This window comes from Pituophis catenifer, unplaced genomic scaffold (assembly GCF_029215685.1).
Source record: "Pituophis catenifer annectens isolate HBS135680 unplaced genomic scaffold, rPitCat1.0.hap2 SCAF_1, whole genome shotgun sequence".
Taxonomy (NCBI): domain Eukaryota; kingdom Metazoa; phylum Chordata; class Lepidosauria; order Squamata; family Colubridae; genus Pituophis; species Pituophis catenifer.
Window position 1 is genome coordinate 234,070,290 of NW_027256881.1, and position 19,196 is coordinate 234,089,485.

Below are 19,196 nucleotides of genomic sequence, written 5' to 3' on the forward strand. Positions count from 1 at the left end.
ACTACACACACATACACGCACACAAAACCCCCCAAAAATCACAGAGCCAGGAAAAGCTTATTGGTTCATTTATTAGAAAAAAAATGTTAAATTGCTTCTGAAGCACATTCTGAAGCTTTAGCTCTTTTCTCTGGACAGTGGAAGCACATTGGAAGCAGGCAGAACGTGATGCCTAGCTGTGAAAAGAGGATTAACTCCAGCCCCCAGATCCCGTAGGAGAGGCCTTGGGGTACTTCAGCTATTGGCACTCTGAAGTGTATGTATTCTGGGCCTGGTCACATGACATTCCCTTCTAACATGTGCTGACTTGCATAAGTGGGATTGTGAAAAGCAGTTAACGAAGAGGGAAAAGCCCAGATAAGATAAGGCTGCCAATCACCAGGCAGGAAATGGATCCTATGGGATAACGCCAATGCTTTTGGTCTGTTGATAGGTAAGAGCCTATTGCTGTGAGTCACAGTCAACTCTACCCGATGCCTACAAGCTGAGAGATTTGTAATGGGTTCAGAAGCCCAGTTCATGACAGATTAAACAAACAGGATGGAAGAAAATGCACCTAAGGAATACAGCCGCTTTCTATAAGCAGGTAGTACAGTGCAGGGCAGTGGTCCTCATAAAGCAGGAATAACCTCAAAGAGTATCTTAGTCATGTTTTTATTTCAGTTATCTGAAAATGGGCAGTGCACTACAAGTTTAAACTCAGGAGTGACAGGTGAAAATGTCCTCCAAGAAAGCAATGATGGTGGCACTTCTCTCTTGCTGTACATGTTCCCACTGAGTGCTAAAATGTACAAGTGAAATGCATTTAAGCAAAATGTTCAATAAAAACTCTTTTGGTGACTTTTGCAAATGAATCAGTTGAGCACATGCCAGTCTTAAAGAATACTTTGAACATAAAAACAAATTTGCTGAATCTGTATTACTCCTTTCCTGTTGCCTGAGAATAGCTTTATAGCAGGTAAAAAAAACAAAACACTATAGTGAAATTACAACCCCATGCTTCCTTTCTTTGGCTTAACTTGGTATGTGCTCTAGTAAAAGTGTGCTGATTAGAATAACTTGGTTTCCCTATAAGCATAGATTGGAAGAACAGAGAAGACCACTTTCTTCCTGTACCCTGATATGGATTAAGATCAAAAGTGCCCTTAATCCAGAAGTGACTGGGAATAAGCAGACTTGAATTCTACTTGACTGGAGGGGGCTAAACCACAAATAACACTGCTCAATTTAATGAGCCCATGTGCTCACAATGACTTGTTTATTTGATCTACAAACCCAAATTTAGTTTGGTATTTTACGAGGCCTTATATAAGGTTAGGTAGCCTTCATACTATAAATTAGAAACTTTCTGTGCCTCCTAAACATACACTGGGAGAAAGTTGGCAGTGATGCTTCAGAATAGTTTTGGAAGGGAAAATTCACAATGCAAACTATTATATTACTACTTTTTTAAAATAAGTTACACTAACATATCAAATGTAGTTTCAATCTCCCCATTGCATTAGTAAGAGTTTATTGCCTACCGATTACAATCCAGGCAATTTGGAAGAGCACAGCATTTTGAGATACAACAAAAAGGAACCGAAGAATCTAAAACCTTGGTTCTTTGGGCCTATATCCACACTCAATGCAATTTATATTAAGCAGAGAGATGATTCCCCCTCGTGCGTTCTTTTTGGCTGTAAAACTCAACTTACAGCAGCCTTTCAAGTATGAAAAACCCAGACCTTTCTGTGCATGGTGCTTATTGAATTTGCTCACTCCAGAAGCAATAATTATGAAATGTCCCTAGGTTAAGGCACTTTTAGAATGGTATAATATCATTCCAAACCAAAAATATTAAATTTAATGAGCCCTAGGGGTTGGATGTTGAAGAGAGAAATTAAAGTTTGGCCGGCTTTGTAAGAAATGAAAATCCCCATCAAGAATGGCATACTTGCCAAAAGGCCATTGTAGGAACATCAGTCCCCACAGGCCTCTTAAACTCTTATTGCAACTGGATTTCAAAGAATGTTTTCCAATAAGCAATTCAGCTGAGATGCTCTTTGCCTTTGCGCTGAATTCGTGCTTTAGGTTGGGGGCTTGTGACACTTCATAAAGGAGGGTGAGGAGTATCTATTTTAAAGAGCCATTCACAAACACACCACAACAGACACTGCTGCAGAAGAGAGAAGCTGAGGCAAGCGCATGCTCAGCACAACATGTTCCACAAAGGAACAACAGAAGAGCCATTTGCTTCTGGCAAGCTGAGCCAATACAGGACAGATGTTTTTAAAAAGCTTATAGGCACCTACATTCTAGTTGCAAAGTGTTATATACTTCGCCATAAAGGATGGAATTAATAATCTCACTAAATAACATGGAGCAAAACCCAGCATAGGTTGGTTGCAAGTTAGGCCCACTGAACCCTCAATTTAGCTAGTGGGAGAAATGCGTAAGTCACATTAGCTGGATTGTGCTCGTAGTGTTCTGTAGAAAGTGGATATGATTTATTTCCTGGGTGCGTATATCTACAAACATCTCAATTCCAAACAATTTAGTGTGTACGTTTGAATATAGATAATTTAATTTTCTGGCTATACTCTGAACCTACTATGACTATTGGGGATTTTGCCTGCAGTTTATTGGGTGTAGACTGAACAAGTTGTAAAACATACTGTGCTTTATGACATGAACAACGTGTGTGGTTAGATTGCAGTTCTCCATAACGTGAAGTGAAACATTTGGCCTCCAGAAACTCTGTCCTGACAACTTAGCATGAATGCTGAAATAAGCCAGGAGCTGGATGAAAGCATGCTGCCTTTGATCTTCAGAGAGAGAGAGAGAGAGAGAATTATTCAACTATCATTTCTAAATTCCGTGTGATGATTCTATCTGCCAACTGGAGATGCGAAAATTGGCTTATAGAATCCAGAGCTTTGGTAGTGATCTGGCGATACAAAGAAAAGGAAACTGCTTCAAGACAGCACATCTTTGGCCTGATAGAACTCCATTCCACTCCTTTTCTCTGTAACATTCCCGAAAAGCCACACAGCATTGTTCTCAAAAAACAGTATTTTTCTGGAGTGATGTCCATTTGGTCAGACATCTATGAATATGCCTCTCCCAGCTCTTGTTTTGGAGAACACGGCTTGTCCTGAAGCAAGGATGCTGCTTTCTTCCCTGAAACATTGGCTTTGTGCCAGCTGGGGAGATGTGGTGAAAAATGAAAAGGAGGAAGTGAGATCTCTGTGGGGAACAGTGCTGGGTGGTACCAGGGGTGTCCAAGGAGACCCGTGCATGCAGTTTTTTCACTATGCACCTTAGCACACAGGCATCTGACTGGAGCAAGTGGCTACTTCTTTTTGGGAAAGAAGCTGAATCTCTTCTCTTTATCTTTCTTGGTCAGGTTCACATCTGTGGTGGTGATGGGAGGCAGAGGGAGGCTCTGAGCCTTGGATTTAATGCTTTGGGAGTCAATTATTGCTGTGCTGAATCCCAGGAGCCAGGTGTGCATCTCATCCTGTGCAGCAGGACAAAAAACAAAGCAAATAAAAATAAAACCAGGATTACCTATTTCAGTTGCAAGATGCTATTACCAGCAAAAATGTTATCAATGTTAGATCGAAAAATGTGATTAGAGTAAGAAATGATTTTGTATTTAAAACGAGTCCAATAATTTCCTCACAAATACTCCAAAAGCACTGTAAAGTTGTAAACATCCCTCTAAGGGGCTAGAATACAAATGAAAATTGAGGGAAATGAAAGAAAGCAAAATACTAAAATTGAATAATAACTAAGAAATTAGCTGCCATGAGAATGACTGAAGTATATAATGCAAGAGCAATTCTAGGCACACTTACCGTACCTAGCAGTGGGTCCCACTGGAATTTACTTCATAAGACCTAATTTTGACTGAGTGTCTTATATATGAAATCATCTGCTTATTCAACCTGCTTTTGAATCTGAAAAGAATAAAACCTGAAGAGAGACATTATTCCTGCTTCCTTTTTATTTGAAATCAAGCCCCAGAGTGGAATTATATAAATTTATTTTATATATGATTATTTTATTCCTCTGCTGGTGCAGGTCCATAGAATTTGCAGGTTGAAGAAGCCACCTGATGTTTTTCAAGCAGAAAAATGGGCTAAACGTATTTGAAATAAATGAATATACTCATTTTCTATTACCAAAGCTTCACTACAGAGCTGCCCATATTTGGTATCATCTGTTTATTTACCAAAATACAGAAGCAGTCCGGGGGAAGAAAGCAGGCAGAGAATCAATAACAAAAAGAGCAACACCACTCATTTGAGTGTTCTCTTTTCCAGAGCTGTTCATTGATAATCAGCTCCAATCATTCAGAAGTTTCCTTTTTTTCTTTCCAGAAGAAAGTTTAAATCTATTTTGCCTCCTTCCTATTCAAGTAGGTATGTCCAATTGGCTTTGACACTGTCAATGTTAATTGATTAGGCACACCAAAGCATTTGAATAGCAAAATAATACCAATCACCCTTAATCATGCTATATAGTCCATATTTCAATATCTGAGAAAAATATGCAAACACTTACCTCATCTTTGCCATGGAAGAGCCATTCGCTCCCATTGCTGAGTCTGCAAAAGATAAAAATTTGAAAATACTGCAGGATACATCTTTTTTGGGGAGAGATCACATGATATTTGCACTTCAATTGTGCAAATTGAATATTCTCAGTTGGAGAATATAAATGTAGAATGTTTAACAATCAAACCTTTAAGGTCTTGGAAGATACCAAAATATCTGATTCAGTCACGTCAGTTTTAAAGTCAGCAGCCATTCATTGTCTTTCCTCAAGAAACCTCCTGCTTCTGGCAAAGCTGTATAGAATCTACAATGAGGAGCAGCAGCAGTAGCAGCAGCTGTGTTTCGTGGGCAAAATGCTGCAGAACAATCTTTCCAAAATGGCTGAGCAGGAACTAAAATAGCAAATGTGGCTCAGTGAAAAGGGATAAAGATATAAAAATAAGAGGATCCAAAATGAGTAAAAATGTCCTCATTTGTTATGAAGGTTGATGAGGGTGGAGGAAAAAGGATATTTGGGAGGTACTGACCCCAGGGTGAAAAAGAGATGTTGGGGCCTTTGAGAAAGGAATTTAAAAACAAAAAATTTATTGTTAACTCCTTTTTATGCATCTATGGAGTGACCACGTTTGAAATATTGTATATAATTGTACCCCAAAACAAATATTGAGTTGAAAAAAGTGCAGGAAAAGACAATAAAAATTATCAGTCTGCAACTCTGCAAGGAAAGATTATAAAATTTGGGTAGGTTTTTTAATTAATAAAAATTGTTTAAAAAAGGATGAACCAGGATATTTTTTTTTCCATAACAACAAAAATAATTTGATAAAGACTATGGAGGAAGACAGAGGAAGTTCTTGATATGTCATATAAGCTATGGGAACTGCAGCTGCTGCCATATAAAGAATGATACTTAATTTAAATGATTTTAAAATGAGATTTGACACGAGTGCAATTTAAGATTAAGATTATCTACAGCCATTATTGTTACATGCTGCTTCCAGGACTGAAGGAAACGCCAGCAGAAAAACCAGCAGGAAAAACATTATTATCTTCGTATCCACTGTCCAAGTGGGGAAGGAAGCCTTGGATTAGAGAGAACTTCGGTCAGTTCCAATGACATCTTTTTTTCTAAAATCTCTTTTAGCACATGTGTTTTATTGCTTATGAGTAAACATTCTCCAGGAATCAGGACTGTCAGAATAACTTTTGTTCAAAAGCATGTACCTGCATAGTGTAAATGGTATCTGCTGTCTGATAAAACTTTTTTTTTTAATTTGCAAGGATCAAAATGAACATATGCTGAAAAGCTCGCAGTGTGCCGGATAACCAATAACTCCATCCCCAATCTTTTGAGTATATGCCGTTAGTGTGTCACAAAAATAAAACAGAAAGGAAATTGTATTAATTTAATTTCCCTCAATTTGATCTAAATCAACTATTTTGGTCTGCCATATCTATTCTTAATCTTAGTCTTGCTGAGTTGTGGAAACCAATCCCTTGTGTGCTTTTAAATTAAGGGTGAAAAAGGTAGTGTACCTCTGAGTTTACCTTTATGACAGTTCCTGCTCTTACAAAACAGTGGGCGTTCTTAGAGGCAGCCTGCCTTACCTCAGCTTGAAGACATGTTTCTTCTTCTTGTAATCTGCAGCTACTTCACAGAGGGCATTCTTCAGCCGGAAAGGATCCTCTCCATGGTAAGGCACACCTAAAGCCAAGCTCTTGGCATCCTTATAGAAGGTCAGCTCACTGTTCCTGAGCACACAGTATAATGTATTCCAGGACCTAGCACAAAGGAAGAAATATGCCTTATCGTGGGAAAATCAGAATAAGTTAAGGAACCACGCATTGCTTAACGCATTGTAAGCCGCCCTGAGTTTCCGGAAAAGGGCGGCATATAAATCGAACCAATAAATAAATAAATAAATAAACCAAACTTTTTAAACACTCCCTCCAATTGGACTGACTTCTGATGAAATGTGGGGCAAGTTTGCACTACATGATTTCCACTTGTCCATATTCAGAAGTCAAATAAATAACATTTGTTTTATTCTTTCCCAGCTGATTTCCTGAATAAGGCAGTAGGGCTGCTCTTACTGTGGATAGTCCTGAGAAAAATATTATAGGAAGTTTTCAGATTTGCTTATTTATTTTTTAAAATGCTATTAATTAAATAAAACATATAATTATTAGGCCAATATTCAATATAATTTATGAAGACTAATCAATGAGTTTAACAAAACAGTATGTATGGCTTTTTGTAGATGATGGTTGAATCTGTTAGGGTAGAAGCCGGGAGGTTTCAAACCTCCTTTTCTAAGAGCCTTCTGGGCATTCATACCTTAACTCCACTTCCTACTTTTGGGTAGTGGCTTGGTAGTTCCTGCTGCCATCAATTATTTTCTAAAAGCATCAACTTGTTGTTGAAGGTTGTTGAGAGTGTGGTCGCACGACAGTTTCCACAATACCTGGAGGAAACGTCTTATCTAGATCCATTCCAGTCGGGCTTCAGGCCCGGGTACAGCACGGAAACGGCATTGGTAGATGATCTCTGGAGGGCTTGGGACAGGGGTTGCTCCTCTGTTCTGGTCCTGTTAGACCTCTCAGCGGCTTTTGATACCATCAACCATGGTATCATGCTGCGCCGGTTGGAAGAGTTGGGGATGGGGGACACCGTGTTACGGTGGTTCTCCTCCTTTCTCTCGGACCGGTCGCAGTTTGTGTTGGCAGGGGGGCAGAGGTCGACCTCGAGACGCCTCATATGTGGGATGCCTCGGGTTGGTTCTCTCGCCCCTTTTGTTCAACATCTATGTGAAGCCGCTGGGTGAGATCATCCGTGGCTTCGAGGTGAAGTACCATCAGTACGCTGACGACACCCAGCTGTACATCTCCACCCCGGGCCACCCCAATGATGCCCTTGAAGTGATGTCCCAGTGCCTGGAGGCCATGCGGATCTGGATGGGGAGGAACAGGCTCAGGCTCAACCCATTCAAGACTGAAGGCTGTGGTTTCCGGCATCCCGATATAGTCAGTTGACTCCATCACTGACTATTGGGGGGGAGCCCTTGACCCCCACGGAAAGGGCTCGCAATTTGGGCGTCCTCCTGGATACGCAGCTGTCCTTGGAGGAACATCTGATGGCTGTAGCCAGGAGGACCTTTTATCAGGTTCGCCTGATCCGCCAGTTGCGGCCCTTCCTAGATTGGGATTCCTTGTGCACAGTCACTCATGCCCTCGTCACCTCTCGCCTGGACTACAGTAATGCTCTCTACATGGGGCTCCCCTTGAAGAGCACCAGGAGACTCCAACTGGTTCAGAATGCGGCTGCGCGGGTAGTTACGGGAGCTGCATGGCGCTCCCACATAACATCTCTCCTGCGTGAGCTGCACTGGCTCCCAGTGGTCTTCCAGGTGCGCTTCAAGGTGTTGGTTATCACCTTTAAAGCGCTCCATGGCATAGGACCTGGATATCTTCGAGACCGCCTGCTGCTACCAATGGCCTCCCACCGACCTGTGCGCTCCCACAGAGAGGGCCTCCTCAGGGTGCCATCGGCCAAGCAATGTAGACTGGTGACCCCCAGGGGGAGGGCCTTCTCTGTGGGGGCACCTGCCCTCTGGAATCTACTGCCCCCAGAGATATGAAGAATTCATGACCTCGGTGCCTTCCGCCGTGCCCTGAAGACCTTTCTTTTTCAGCAAGCCAGACTGGCTTAACACTTTTTAAAATGTTTTTAATAGGTTTGTTATTGTTCTTTTAATTATGGGGCCAAACACATATATATCTTTTTAACTGTATTTTAATGTTTGTATCTATGTTTTTTACTTTGGCTGTACACCGCCCTGAGTCCTTCGGGAGAAGGGCGGTATATAAATTTGATAATAAATAAATAAATAAATAAAAACTGCCTAACTCTCTTGTACTGTACTGCCTTTTGGACAATTAAAAGGTCAATATATAAAAGATGAAATACTATCTATATCAGCTCCTGGCCATATGGCACAGGGGAGTAGTGATTGGAGCATTCGGCCATTCTTCTCACTCCTAGGAGACAGACCAATCTCAAAGGAGATGAAATTTAATTATGAAATTTATCTGCAGACCGTCTTATATCCAATGGCTCAGAGCGATAAAATAAAAAAAATGTTTTTTAAAAAAGAACATGTAAAATGAAAAATATTTTTGCCAATTTACGTATTAAAATGCAAGCATTCAGTATTGCAAAAGATAAATTGCAGAGCTACCCAAATAACAATTATATTGATGAATATTTAATTTAAAAAAGAAAAAAAATCTAAAAGGATATTTTAGTCAAACCAAAGACAGTAAAGATTTGTTCCCCCATCACTGGGGACATGTCAGAGAAAAACACTGATAGGGCATGTTTAGCCCATAGTTGCAAGTGGGGAAAGGTCCATAAAGTTTCTGGGTTGTGAGGAGAGCTTGGAGAGGCAGATGAAGAGTTGCAGATAATGTTTTCTAAGAATCTGATATAAATCTGCCAGATATTTTTGCTCATAATTTATCTCTATATTTATGTGCATCATAGGTTATCAACATTTCTCAACCAGAGGGAAAAAACTATGAATCATTGCCCCTATTATTTCTCACAACTTGTTAAATTTTTAAATTTTAATAATTTATTTTTTAAAAAATAAATAAGGGCATGATAAAAAGAGTCTCTATTTGGGCAAATGGTAAGATACATTTCTCAGGAGGAAAAAAATGAATGATTAGCTATGAGCAATAATTGTGAGAGTAAAACCATCTATTTTTAAAATGCTATGTTTATGGCTAGAAAATACATTCTTATATACAGTATTTAAATTTGAGTAAAGGAAAATAAATATATGTAGTTAAACATTCTATATCTCAGCTGAAAAATAAACCCTGGCAGAAGGGATTTAAAAACATACGGTATCAGAAGAAAAACAAAGGCCATGACAGAACAATAGAAAGATTCCGTGATATAAATTGCCCCATTTAGAGGTTTAGGTAGATCAATACTGTAATATCAATAACCTTTGTGAGGCAGTTAATGAGGCTGGTGAAGTTGAAGCTGTCATGTAGCCTTTAGCTTTCAGAATATTTTGATGAGGTTAATATGCTTAGCACGTTTTAATTTTTTTTTTAAAAATTGCAGCCTGATCTTTACTTTCTGATGACATAGAAAAAATGCAATGGCATTTTCTGATCCTTCACTGTCATCTCTCAACTTCGATGCAGCAGTATTTTCACTTGGTAAATCTAGATGTCTGCATGGGTTTAGGAGAATGGTGGGAACTACCTCAGCTTTTGAAATTGCTTCCTGAAGCAAAGCTGCCAATATCTTGCCTTTCTGGTTGGCAACTGTGACTTAATTGTGGCATCACTAAGCTTCTTCAGTGCAACTGCCTTTATCCACAAACCCATACTGAAGAAAATCTCATGCATATCATATTTTCACTACATTTTTTTAATACAATCAGGAAACATAAATGTTTCTCTCCTTCTGACACAGTTCAAACTTGAGATATATTTCCATCTGCAGGCTTAATGATATTGGTGCTATTACTTATACATATTTATCCTTTGCCCTAAAATGCTGTGAATTCATAGGAGCTGATACTTTCTGGAGAAAGCAGCAAAAAGATCAGAGAGAAAGCAATATTGAAATTCTTCCAACATAGGATTTGAAAACAGGTCAGAAGCCAGACAACAATTGTATGTACCTGTTGGAAGCCCTCTTGTTAGGTGCCTCTAGGTCATGCTTCCGCCCCAAGTAACCCTCAAGTTGTACACTGTGGGATTTATCCACCTGTGCTGGGAGGGTTGCTGTCTCATCAATTTCACTCACAGGGGTCTGGACCACTTTAAAAAGTGATTCCTTTGTGGACATTTCTTCAGTGTCCACGTTGATCTCTGTCTCAGGCAGTTTGTCTTCAGACAGCTCTTCTGGTGCTATGTCATGACCTGTTTCGTCGTCTTGCGCCTGCTGTAAGCATGAATATGAGAGAAAGTTGAAGTAAAACTAGGAGCAATGCTGGGAGTAGGCATTAAGGATGGCCCATGCCATTCCCCTGAAGAACCTGATTCTTCACATTATCCCAAATAGGTTGTTATAATTGTACACTTATCTCAGACAACAAACAATAAGTATACTTCAGAAAATTCCCTCTTTTGCCTGAAATCGATTCATATGGAATATTAGTCCAAACATGAGAATTGTTTAGGATTTCTCTCTCCTTAGGATACTGGATTGCAATATGCTGGATTTTAAATCAGGGTAGAAACACTTAAAATATACTCCATTCCCAAAGCATTTTTTCCAGATATTATGAAATCATCTTGGTTCTTTCTGATAACAAGGGTTACAAGAGTAGCAAGAGGAATCTTACTATATGAGAGGAGACAAGCTTGTAGTTCCTCCATATAGCAGCATTGTTGCTCTATGACTGAGTCCCCATTTGCATCTTAAATATCATAGCAGAAGAAAGAGATTGCTTAGGTATATTCCTATATCCCCATGACACTGTCACTGTCTTCACCTCATTCTTGCCCCTGAGTGAGAGAAGCCATCAGTAAGCTCCAATAGCTTGAAGATTTATAAAATCTGATCAATCAGGTATTCCCTAGGATGGGAACGGCTGGTACTTATTAGTCACTTTAGGTTGGTACAGCGTATCTTTTCTCCTTGTGTCCAAGATACAATGCTCTATTGCAGTGATGGCTAACCTTTTTGCCATTGCGTGCCAGAAGTGAGAGGAGTGTGGGTGGGGTTGCGCATGCACATGCCCGCACCCATAACTCTATGTGCCCCGCGCATGCGCGCATGACACCCCCCCACACACTTTTGGCACAGTGGGCCCGGTAGGCCCATTTTTTGCTCTCCCCAGGCTCCAGAGCTTCTCTAGGAGCCTGGGGAGGGCGAAAACGGCCTTCCCCATCCCTTCGGAGGCCCTCCGGAGGCCAAAAATGGCCTGTTTCTCTACTTCCGGGTGGCCCAGAAGGCCTGAAAATCAACTGGCCAGCATGCGCATGTGTGCCGCAGCTGAGCTCAATGCCCACCGATATGGCTCCGCATGCCACCTGTGGCTTGCATACCATAGGTTCGCCATCCCAACTCTATTGTCATTTTTTTTGTGTTTTTCCTTTAAAGAAGGAGGAAAATATCCACAGCAACTCCCTGCAGTCAACTTTTGGTGAGCTTCTTCATGATTAACTCATCTGAAACAAACTCATGTATGCTAAAGCAGGAGAGCCATCTCCTGTAGACCTTTGTATCTCACACAAACCTGCATTGGGAGAACTGCTTCATTTTCTGTGCTCCCCCCCCCCCCCGTTTTTTGGTAAGCTTTTATGGAGTGTAGCTTCATGCAATGTTACAAAAGATTGTGAATGATTTTTTTCATTCCAATCAGTTTCCTATGAATTTGAGGGGGTTACAGCAACTTTATATTGGAGCCATGGATCTAGAGATTAGTTGCTCTTAAGTGTGGTAGTCTTGCAGATTATTGAAAGAGAAGAAAGACCAGACAATATAATTCCATATAATCTAGCTTCAGTTCATTGTTAAGAACTGAATCATATAGGATGATACTGAAAAGTAATATAATTGAATAATCTGCTGTTTTTGTTATTATTGTTCCTTCTTAGTTTTGTTTACTTTTTTGGAGCCATTTTCCTTTATTTTAAATTAGGCTTTTTTACTGTAAAGCATATAATTAATTATGCAGGAGTTCTATGTTCTTTTTTAAAGTATATAGTTTTGCATATAATTAGTATAGGTAAAGATTCCCCCGCACATGCGTGCTAGTCATCTCCCGTCTAGGGGGTGGTGCTCATCTCCGTTTCTAAACTGAAGAGCTAGGTCTGTCCGAAGACGTCTCTGTGGTCATGTGGTCGACATGACTAAATGCCAAAGGCGCACGGAGCTCTGTTACCTTCCCACCAAAGTGGTCCCTATTTTTCTACTTGCATTTTTTACATGCTTTCGAACTGCTAAGTTGGCAGAAGCTGGGACAAGTAACAAGAGCTCACTCCATTATGCGGTGTTAGGGATTCGAACCAATGAACTGCTGACCTTCTGATAGACAAACTCAGTGTCTTAGCCACTCAGCCACCGCGTCCCTACCTTTATAGTATACAAAAACATTATTAACTACTATGGGGTTTTTTTCCCAAGAAAATGTAATTGTTAATTGTTAAAATGTAATTATTTAAATTACATGTAATATTTGTAATTTAAATGTAATATTTAAAACACTTTTCAAAAAATGATTAAAACTGGGACATTAGAGATTAAAGAGGAAGGACTGATATTGCAGAGGGGCAGTTAATATATATAAATCTTACATTGCTATAATGCCCAAAGAGCCTGACCTACATGGATAGGACCATATCAGATGCATATTTGGAAATCATTTAATGAAAAATAGGAAAGGCAGATGCATCTTCATGGTATCAGTTTGCTGAACCCACAATGCACGCATTATGTACAAAGCCATAGTGAGACTATGGATCAAGGCATGCATTTCATCTCTTTATAAGAAAAAGTGCTCAACAAGACTCAGAGCCAATCTTGATCCTGCTGTTTACTGTTGATTTGCAAGCATAATATTCATATAAAATAAGTCTCATTACATTTAATAGGGCTTGTGTTCAGGTAAGCACATATTGTACAGAGTTATAGCTGAAGACAATGGAACTTGCCTATCTATACTGCACATATAATATGCAGCAGATCTGTGCTCAGTGATCCTTTCCATTGCTGTCTGTCTCCCCCACATAGCCCACCCTGACTATGGAATATCCTCTCAGAAACACCTCATAATGCTGTCCTCATTATTCTTCTAGCAGTAGTCAAAGATAGGTAGTGCCTGATGTTTTAAATCTTTTTTATATTTTTGCTGCTATATTATGTTTATTATATTTATGGTACTTATAAATCATTGTGTTATTGTGACAGCCTCTGCTGCTTTTAGGTGACTGTTTAATATCTGTCCTGACTGGATTTCATTTGTCTTTTAATGTTGTGGCATGGAAGAGTTATATGGGCCTAATAATATTTAAGAATAACATCAAACAAAGTAGTGCATTAAGAGAGATTGGGGACAAGGATAATTTGCTCAACAGAGTTTCTCTTCCAGATCCAACAAATAGACTCCACAAGTCAAAATGGGCTTTTGTCTTGTGCCAAAGAAAATTGTCAGTTTTATTTATTTATTGTGTTTGTACTCTGCCACAATCAATATGACTCTCAGAGGATTCCTCTAAAGGGAATCACATCTTGATTTCGGCTCATTTAACAAGATAGATGTGTCTTTTTATTGTGTAGGGAGAAATTCTTTACCTATGGACTGTGTTTTTTATAAGTAGGCTTCAGGTAAATTGCCATTCAGATGATAAATCTTTATACAGATTGTGAAAATGAAAAGCTTTGTTTATCCAAAGCTATTGACTTTGGAGCTACTTTTGGTCCAAACTCTAAAATGCAAGCCCCAGCCCTAAATTAGGCCCTTCATTGTAGAAGGAAGAAAAAATGGGTTGTTTATTAAAGTCTCTTGTAAAGTGAAAACATCAACTGTCTGTTAACGCAGCAATGTGTGTGTGTGTGTGTGTGTGTGAGAGAGAGAGAGAGAGAGAGAGAGAGAGGGAGGGAGAGAGAGAGAGAGAGAGAATATCTGCATATCAGAGGTGGTATTCAGCAGGTTCTGACCAGTTCTGGAGAACCGGTAGCGGAAATTTTGAGTAGTTCAGAGAACCGTTAAATACTATCTCTGACTGGCCCCACCCCCATCTATTCTCTGCCTCCTGAGTCCCAGCTGAATGGGAGGAAATGGGGATTTTGCAGTAACCTTCCCCTGCCACGCCCACCAAGCCATGCCACGCCCACTAAGCCACACCCACAGAACCGGTAGTAAAAAAATTTGAAACCCACCACTGCTGCATATGATATATCTTGAAACGTTGGCATAATTAAGGATAAACTCCATTGTACATAGACTCCAGGTTAAATATTTTCAGAGACATGCAGGTATTCTATATTTCTCAGTAAGCCTCTCACAGAAGACTCAGATTCTATTTTCAATTAACATGAATTCTTTTAGCAGGTGGTTTCTTTCATCCTCGCTATTTCATATGACTCCCAGCAAAATATGCATTCTACTGATATGCAATACGGAAAAAAACACCTATACAATCATACCATGAAAGATTGATCTTAAACAATCGTTGAAAAAGCAATTTGCCCCAAAGGTATTCCTTGGCAAAATGCTTTCAGAGCTTCTCTCTTCCTCTTTAAGATACAATTCTTCTGTAATGTCATGCACTAGCTGTCCAGGAATTCTCAGTGCATTATTTTCTATTACTGTGGTAGAAGATACCGATGAAGCTAAATTCTTAGATTATAAAATCACTATTCCTTTGTAATGGGTGAGCTCCCATTCCTGCCCAAGCTCCTGCCCACCTAGCAGTTTGAAAGCAGAGGTGAAACCCAGCAGGTTCTGGAGAACTGGTAGCGGAAATTTTGAGTAGTTTGGCAAACCGGCAAATATCACCTCTGGCTGGCCCCAGAATGGGGTGGGAATGGAGATCTGGCAGTAACCTTCCCCTGGAGTGGGGTGGGAATGGGGAGTTTACAGTATCCTTCCCCTGGAGTGGGTGAGAATGGGGATTTTGAAGTATCCTTCACCTGGAGTGGGGTGGGAATGGGGATTTTGCAATATCCTTCCCCTGGAGTGGGGAGGGAATGGAGCAGTGGTGGGTTGCTCCCGGTTCGGCCCGGTTCCTTCCCCCAGGAGTGGGGAGGGAATCAGAATTTTACAGGGTTCTTCCCCTGGGGTAGGGAGGGAATGGGGATTTTGCAGTATCCTTCCCCTGGAATGGGGTGGGAATGGAGATTTTGCAGTATCCTTCCCCTGGAGTGGGGAGGGAATGGGGTTTTACAGTATCCTTCCCCTGGAGTGGGGTGGGAATGGAGATTTTGCAGTATCCTTCCCCTGGAGTAGGATGGGAATGGAAATTTTGCAGTATCCTTCCCCTGGGGTAGGGGGGAATGGGGATTTTGCAGTATCCTTCCCCTGGAATGGGGTGGGAATGGAGATTTTGCAGTATCCTTCCCCTGGAGTGGGGTGGGAATGGGGATTTTGAAGTATCCTTCCCCTGGAGTGGGGTGGAAATGGAGATTTTGCAGTATCCTTCCCCTGGAGTGAGGAGGGAATGGGGATTTTGCAGTATCCTTTCCCTGGAGTGGGGAGGGAATGGAGCAGTGGTGGGTTGCTCCCGGTTCGGCCCGGTTCAGGTGAGCTGGTAGTGGTGATGATCTGATGTCACCGAACAGGTTCTCTTTGACTGGGAGCTGGGCCCTCCCGCCCGCCCCCGCATTATTCGTACCTTTATTTCTCGTTTTTTAGCCCAGCTGATTGGTGCAGCAGAGTGGATTGCCGCAGCTCAGCTGGGCAGAAACCTAATGTGCTTGCGCAAAGCGTGTATGCGAAGAGAACTGGTGGTAATACCGGTTGGAACCCACCACTGGAATGGAGATTTTGCAATATCCTTCATCCAGGAGTGGGGTGGGAATGGAGATTTTACAGTATCCTTCCCTTGGAGTGGGGTAGGAATGGAGATTTTTCAGTATCCTTCCCCAGGACTGGGGAGGGAATGGAGATTTTGCAGGGTCCTTCCCCTGGGGTAGGGAGAGGGAATGGGGATTTTGCAGTATCCTTCCCCTGCCATGCCCACCAAGCCACGCCCACCAAGCCACACTACGCCCACCAAGCCACGCCCACAGAACCGGTAGTAAAAAAAATTGAATTTCACCACTGTTTGAAAGCATGTAAATGTGAGATTAATAGGTACCACTTTGATGGGAAGATAAACATGTTTCTGTGTGTCTTTGGCATATAGCCATCCTGGCCACATGACCACAGAAAATGTTTTCGTACAGCGCTTGCTCCTTCAGCTAAGAAATGGAGATGAGCACCGTGCTCTAGAGTTGAACACAACTGGACAGGAAACCTTTACTTTTACCATTCTAGCCATCTCATTTGCGCCTCTGGTTTTCTTGTTACAACTAGTTATCTTGGGAGCACAGCAGTGAACTAGGAAAATCATGGCTTGACCAAACTTCATAAAAAATAAAAAAAAATATTTTCTTGATTAACTTTAAAACATGTAGAACATGGCTTGCTGCTCTTTTTGTGATTTGCCATAATTCTAATGTACTGCATAGTGAGTCTTATGAAACCAAATTTCTACAAATTTCTGGTGACCAAGTTAACAACGATAACATTGTCTGGTTGGAAGCAGAGAGAGATAAAAACCACAGAAAGTATTTGATGGGACTGGTAATTCCACAAATAGGTGCAATTTAAGATGTCTCAGAATGAGAAATGTTATAACAGAGATAGAACTGTGATTCAAATGGACAATACAGAAGAAATCATTCAAAGAGACAACACAGAAGATTAGCTTTTTAGAGAAAAAAGTTCAAGACAGGCCCCCCAAAAACTAGCAAGCTGGAACTAGGAAAAGGCTCAAGATTTTTGAAACTTAAGGTTATTCTGCAGAAAGGAGAAAATACAGGAAGAAATCTTACATGGATAAAGAGATGATGCCTTAGAAGAAGAACCTTCTAGATGTCTGTTAAAGACACTTTGGTGAACTAAGTAAAAAAAGAAAAATGGACAAATAAATGTTACTCTGAAGGGCTGAACAGAGTAAGAGATAGCTGGAGATTTTAAAAAAATGCAAAGGAAAGTCCCAGGATTTCATAAGCCAGTTATATAAAAGAGCATTAAAATGACTAAGGAGGAAGAAATAAGTAGTGAAAGAAACAGTGAGCACAATTAGCCGTGAGAAGCATAAAAGCTTGAAGAGGATTAAGCAACATTCCCAGTTTCCAGAAGCTACATCAGAACCCACTGAATAAAGAGCTACAAAGACAAAAGCTGTCCCTGCCCTTTACAGGATCAGACTGATGGATAGGATAGGATAGGATAGGATAGGATAGGATAGGATAGGATAGGATAGGATAGGATAGGATAGGATAGGATAGGATAGGATAGGATAGGAAAGGATAGGATAGGATAGGATAGAATTTTTTATTGGCCAAGTGTGATTGGACACACAAGGAATTTGTCTTGGTGCATATGCTCTCAGTGTTCATAAAGGCTTGCCCAGGTAGAATGCCTCTGCTTAAAGACGATACAATTTGCTTCCCAAGTGTAAAAAGGATACTGCCCAGAAGTGAAGAGCTGACCCCCCTGTTGTGGGTCTACAACAACTCACCATACCCAACTCGTCACAGGGCAACTCGCCATGCAACAAGAGTTACAGTAATATTTTAAGAAATACTGGAATAGAATCATTAAAGGAAGGATGCCAAAATGAAATGTGAATGACAAAAATTAAAGTATTTTTAACTATTTTAAATAATTAAATTGAATTGTTAAATTGTCCCTCAGCGCGTTGTCCCGCGGCGAGTTGGCCATGGTGAGCTGGCTGCGGCAAGTTGTCCCATTCTGGTCTGTTGTTTTCTTATCCAAGTATTGGGATAGAGCTGGTATTCTAATAGGGTGGATCAGTTGTGATGTACTGCAGGTCTTACAAATTATGACATGGTATTATGAGATGAGGACAATGAGGAATAAAATATGTTCTTGGAGCAAATATTATAGAAGTACTACCTGTTGGGGAGAGGGATGATGGGAGATTGCAACTGGTTGAAGTGCAGGTAAGCGAGGACAGGTGGGTGGTTGGCTGGGAAAAGGAAATTAGACTTTTGGCGACTGAGGTGAATCTGTTTTTGGGAGGTTGTCATTTCTTCAAAAGAGCAGGTGTGCATCTTGGGAGTATTTCTTGATTCCAGCCATCATTAGATTTGCAGCCGAGGTGATGGCAAGAAGTACATTTGCACAAGTACGACTAGTGCATGCCAGCTGTGTTTATTCTTGAGCCAGTTGTCATTTTGCAATGTTTATCCATGCTCTCATCACCAGTGCAACATACTGTACATCCAACTGGTGCAAAATGTAGACATCTGGGTTCAGGATACAGAGCCATATAATGCCTGTTTTGAAAGATCCGCAGTAGCTGCTAATTGCTTATTAGACATAATTTAGGTCCTGGTTTGAACTTTAAAGCTGTAAATGGTATAAACCTGACTTTCAGAGGAGCTATTTCCCCTGCTATAAACCTGCCCACTTACTTAGATCAGTAAGCAGGCCTTTTTGAAGATGTCCCATATCTAGTATATGGGAGCATTTCTTCTCTGTGTGACCCCAAGCTAAAGAAGTGTACTTAGTTTCTATTGTCCTGGTGTTTAGCAAAATAATAAAAATGTATCTTTTTTTAACCAAGCCTTTTAACCTATTTTAGTTTTGTCTTATTCTAATTCCATTTTTTATTAAATTTTATAATTTGCCTTTTAAATTGGTGATAGGACATAAACGGGAGTACTGGGAAATGCATGCAGACCAGTGGTGGGTTGCTCCCAGTTTGGACCGGTTCGCAAGAACCGGTAGTAAAACTGTTGGGAGGCTCCACCCACCAATCCGGACGTCATCAGGAAACTTCTGTGCATGCGCGTGGGGCCACTGCAAACCAGTAGTAAAGGTAAATAGAACCCACCCCTGATGCAGACTACTCCTTGGCTTAACAGATGGCATACAACTTTTG

The 19,196-nt window shown here is 40.7% G+C and overlaps 1 protein-coding gene across 3 annotated transcripts in view; it reads right to left on the reverse strand.

The window, feature by feature from the left end:
• Positions 1 to 52: 52 nt before the first annotated feature.
• Positions 53 to 19,196, reverse strand: part of SPTB (spectrin beta, erythrocytic) — a 122,091-nt gene continuing 102,947 nt past the window's right edge. For all 3 annotated transcript variants that reach the window (XM_070956940.1, XM_070956962.1, XM_070956951.1), the window contains 4 exons: positions 10,250 to 10,512; positions 6,153 to 6,326; positions 4,552 to 4,594; positions 53 to 3,502 (listed from right to left, as the gene is read on the reverse strand). In XM_070956940.1, the coding sequence (XP_070813041.1) occupies positions 3,335 to 3,502; positions 4,552 to 4,594; positions 6,153 to 6,326; positions 10,250 to 10,512 (648 nt within the window). In that variant the 3' untranslated portion in view covers positions 53 to 3,334. The remainder of the gene's footprint in view (positions 3,503 to 4,551; positions 4,595 to 6,152; positions 6,327 to 10,249; positions 10,513 to 19,196) is intronic.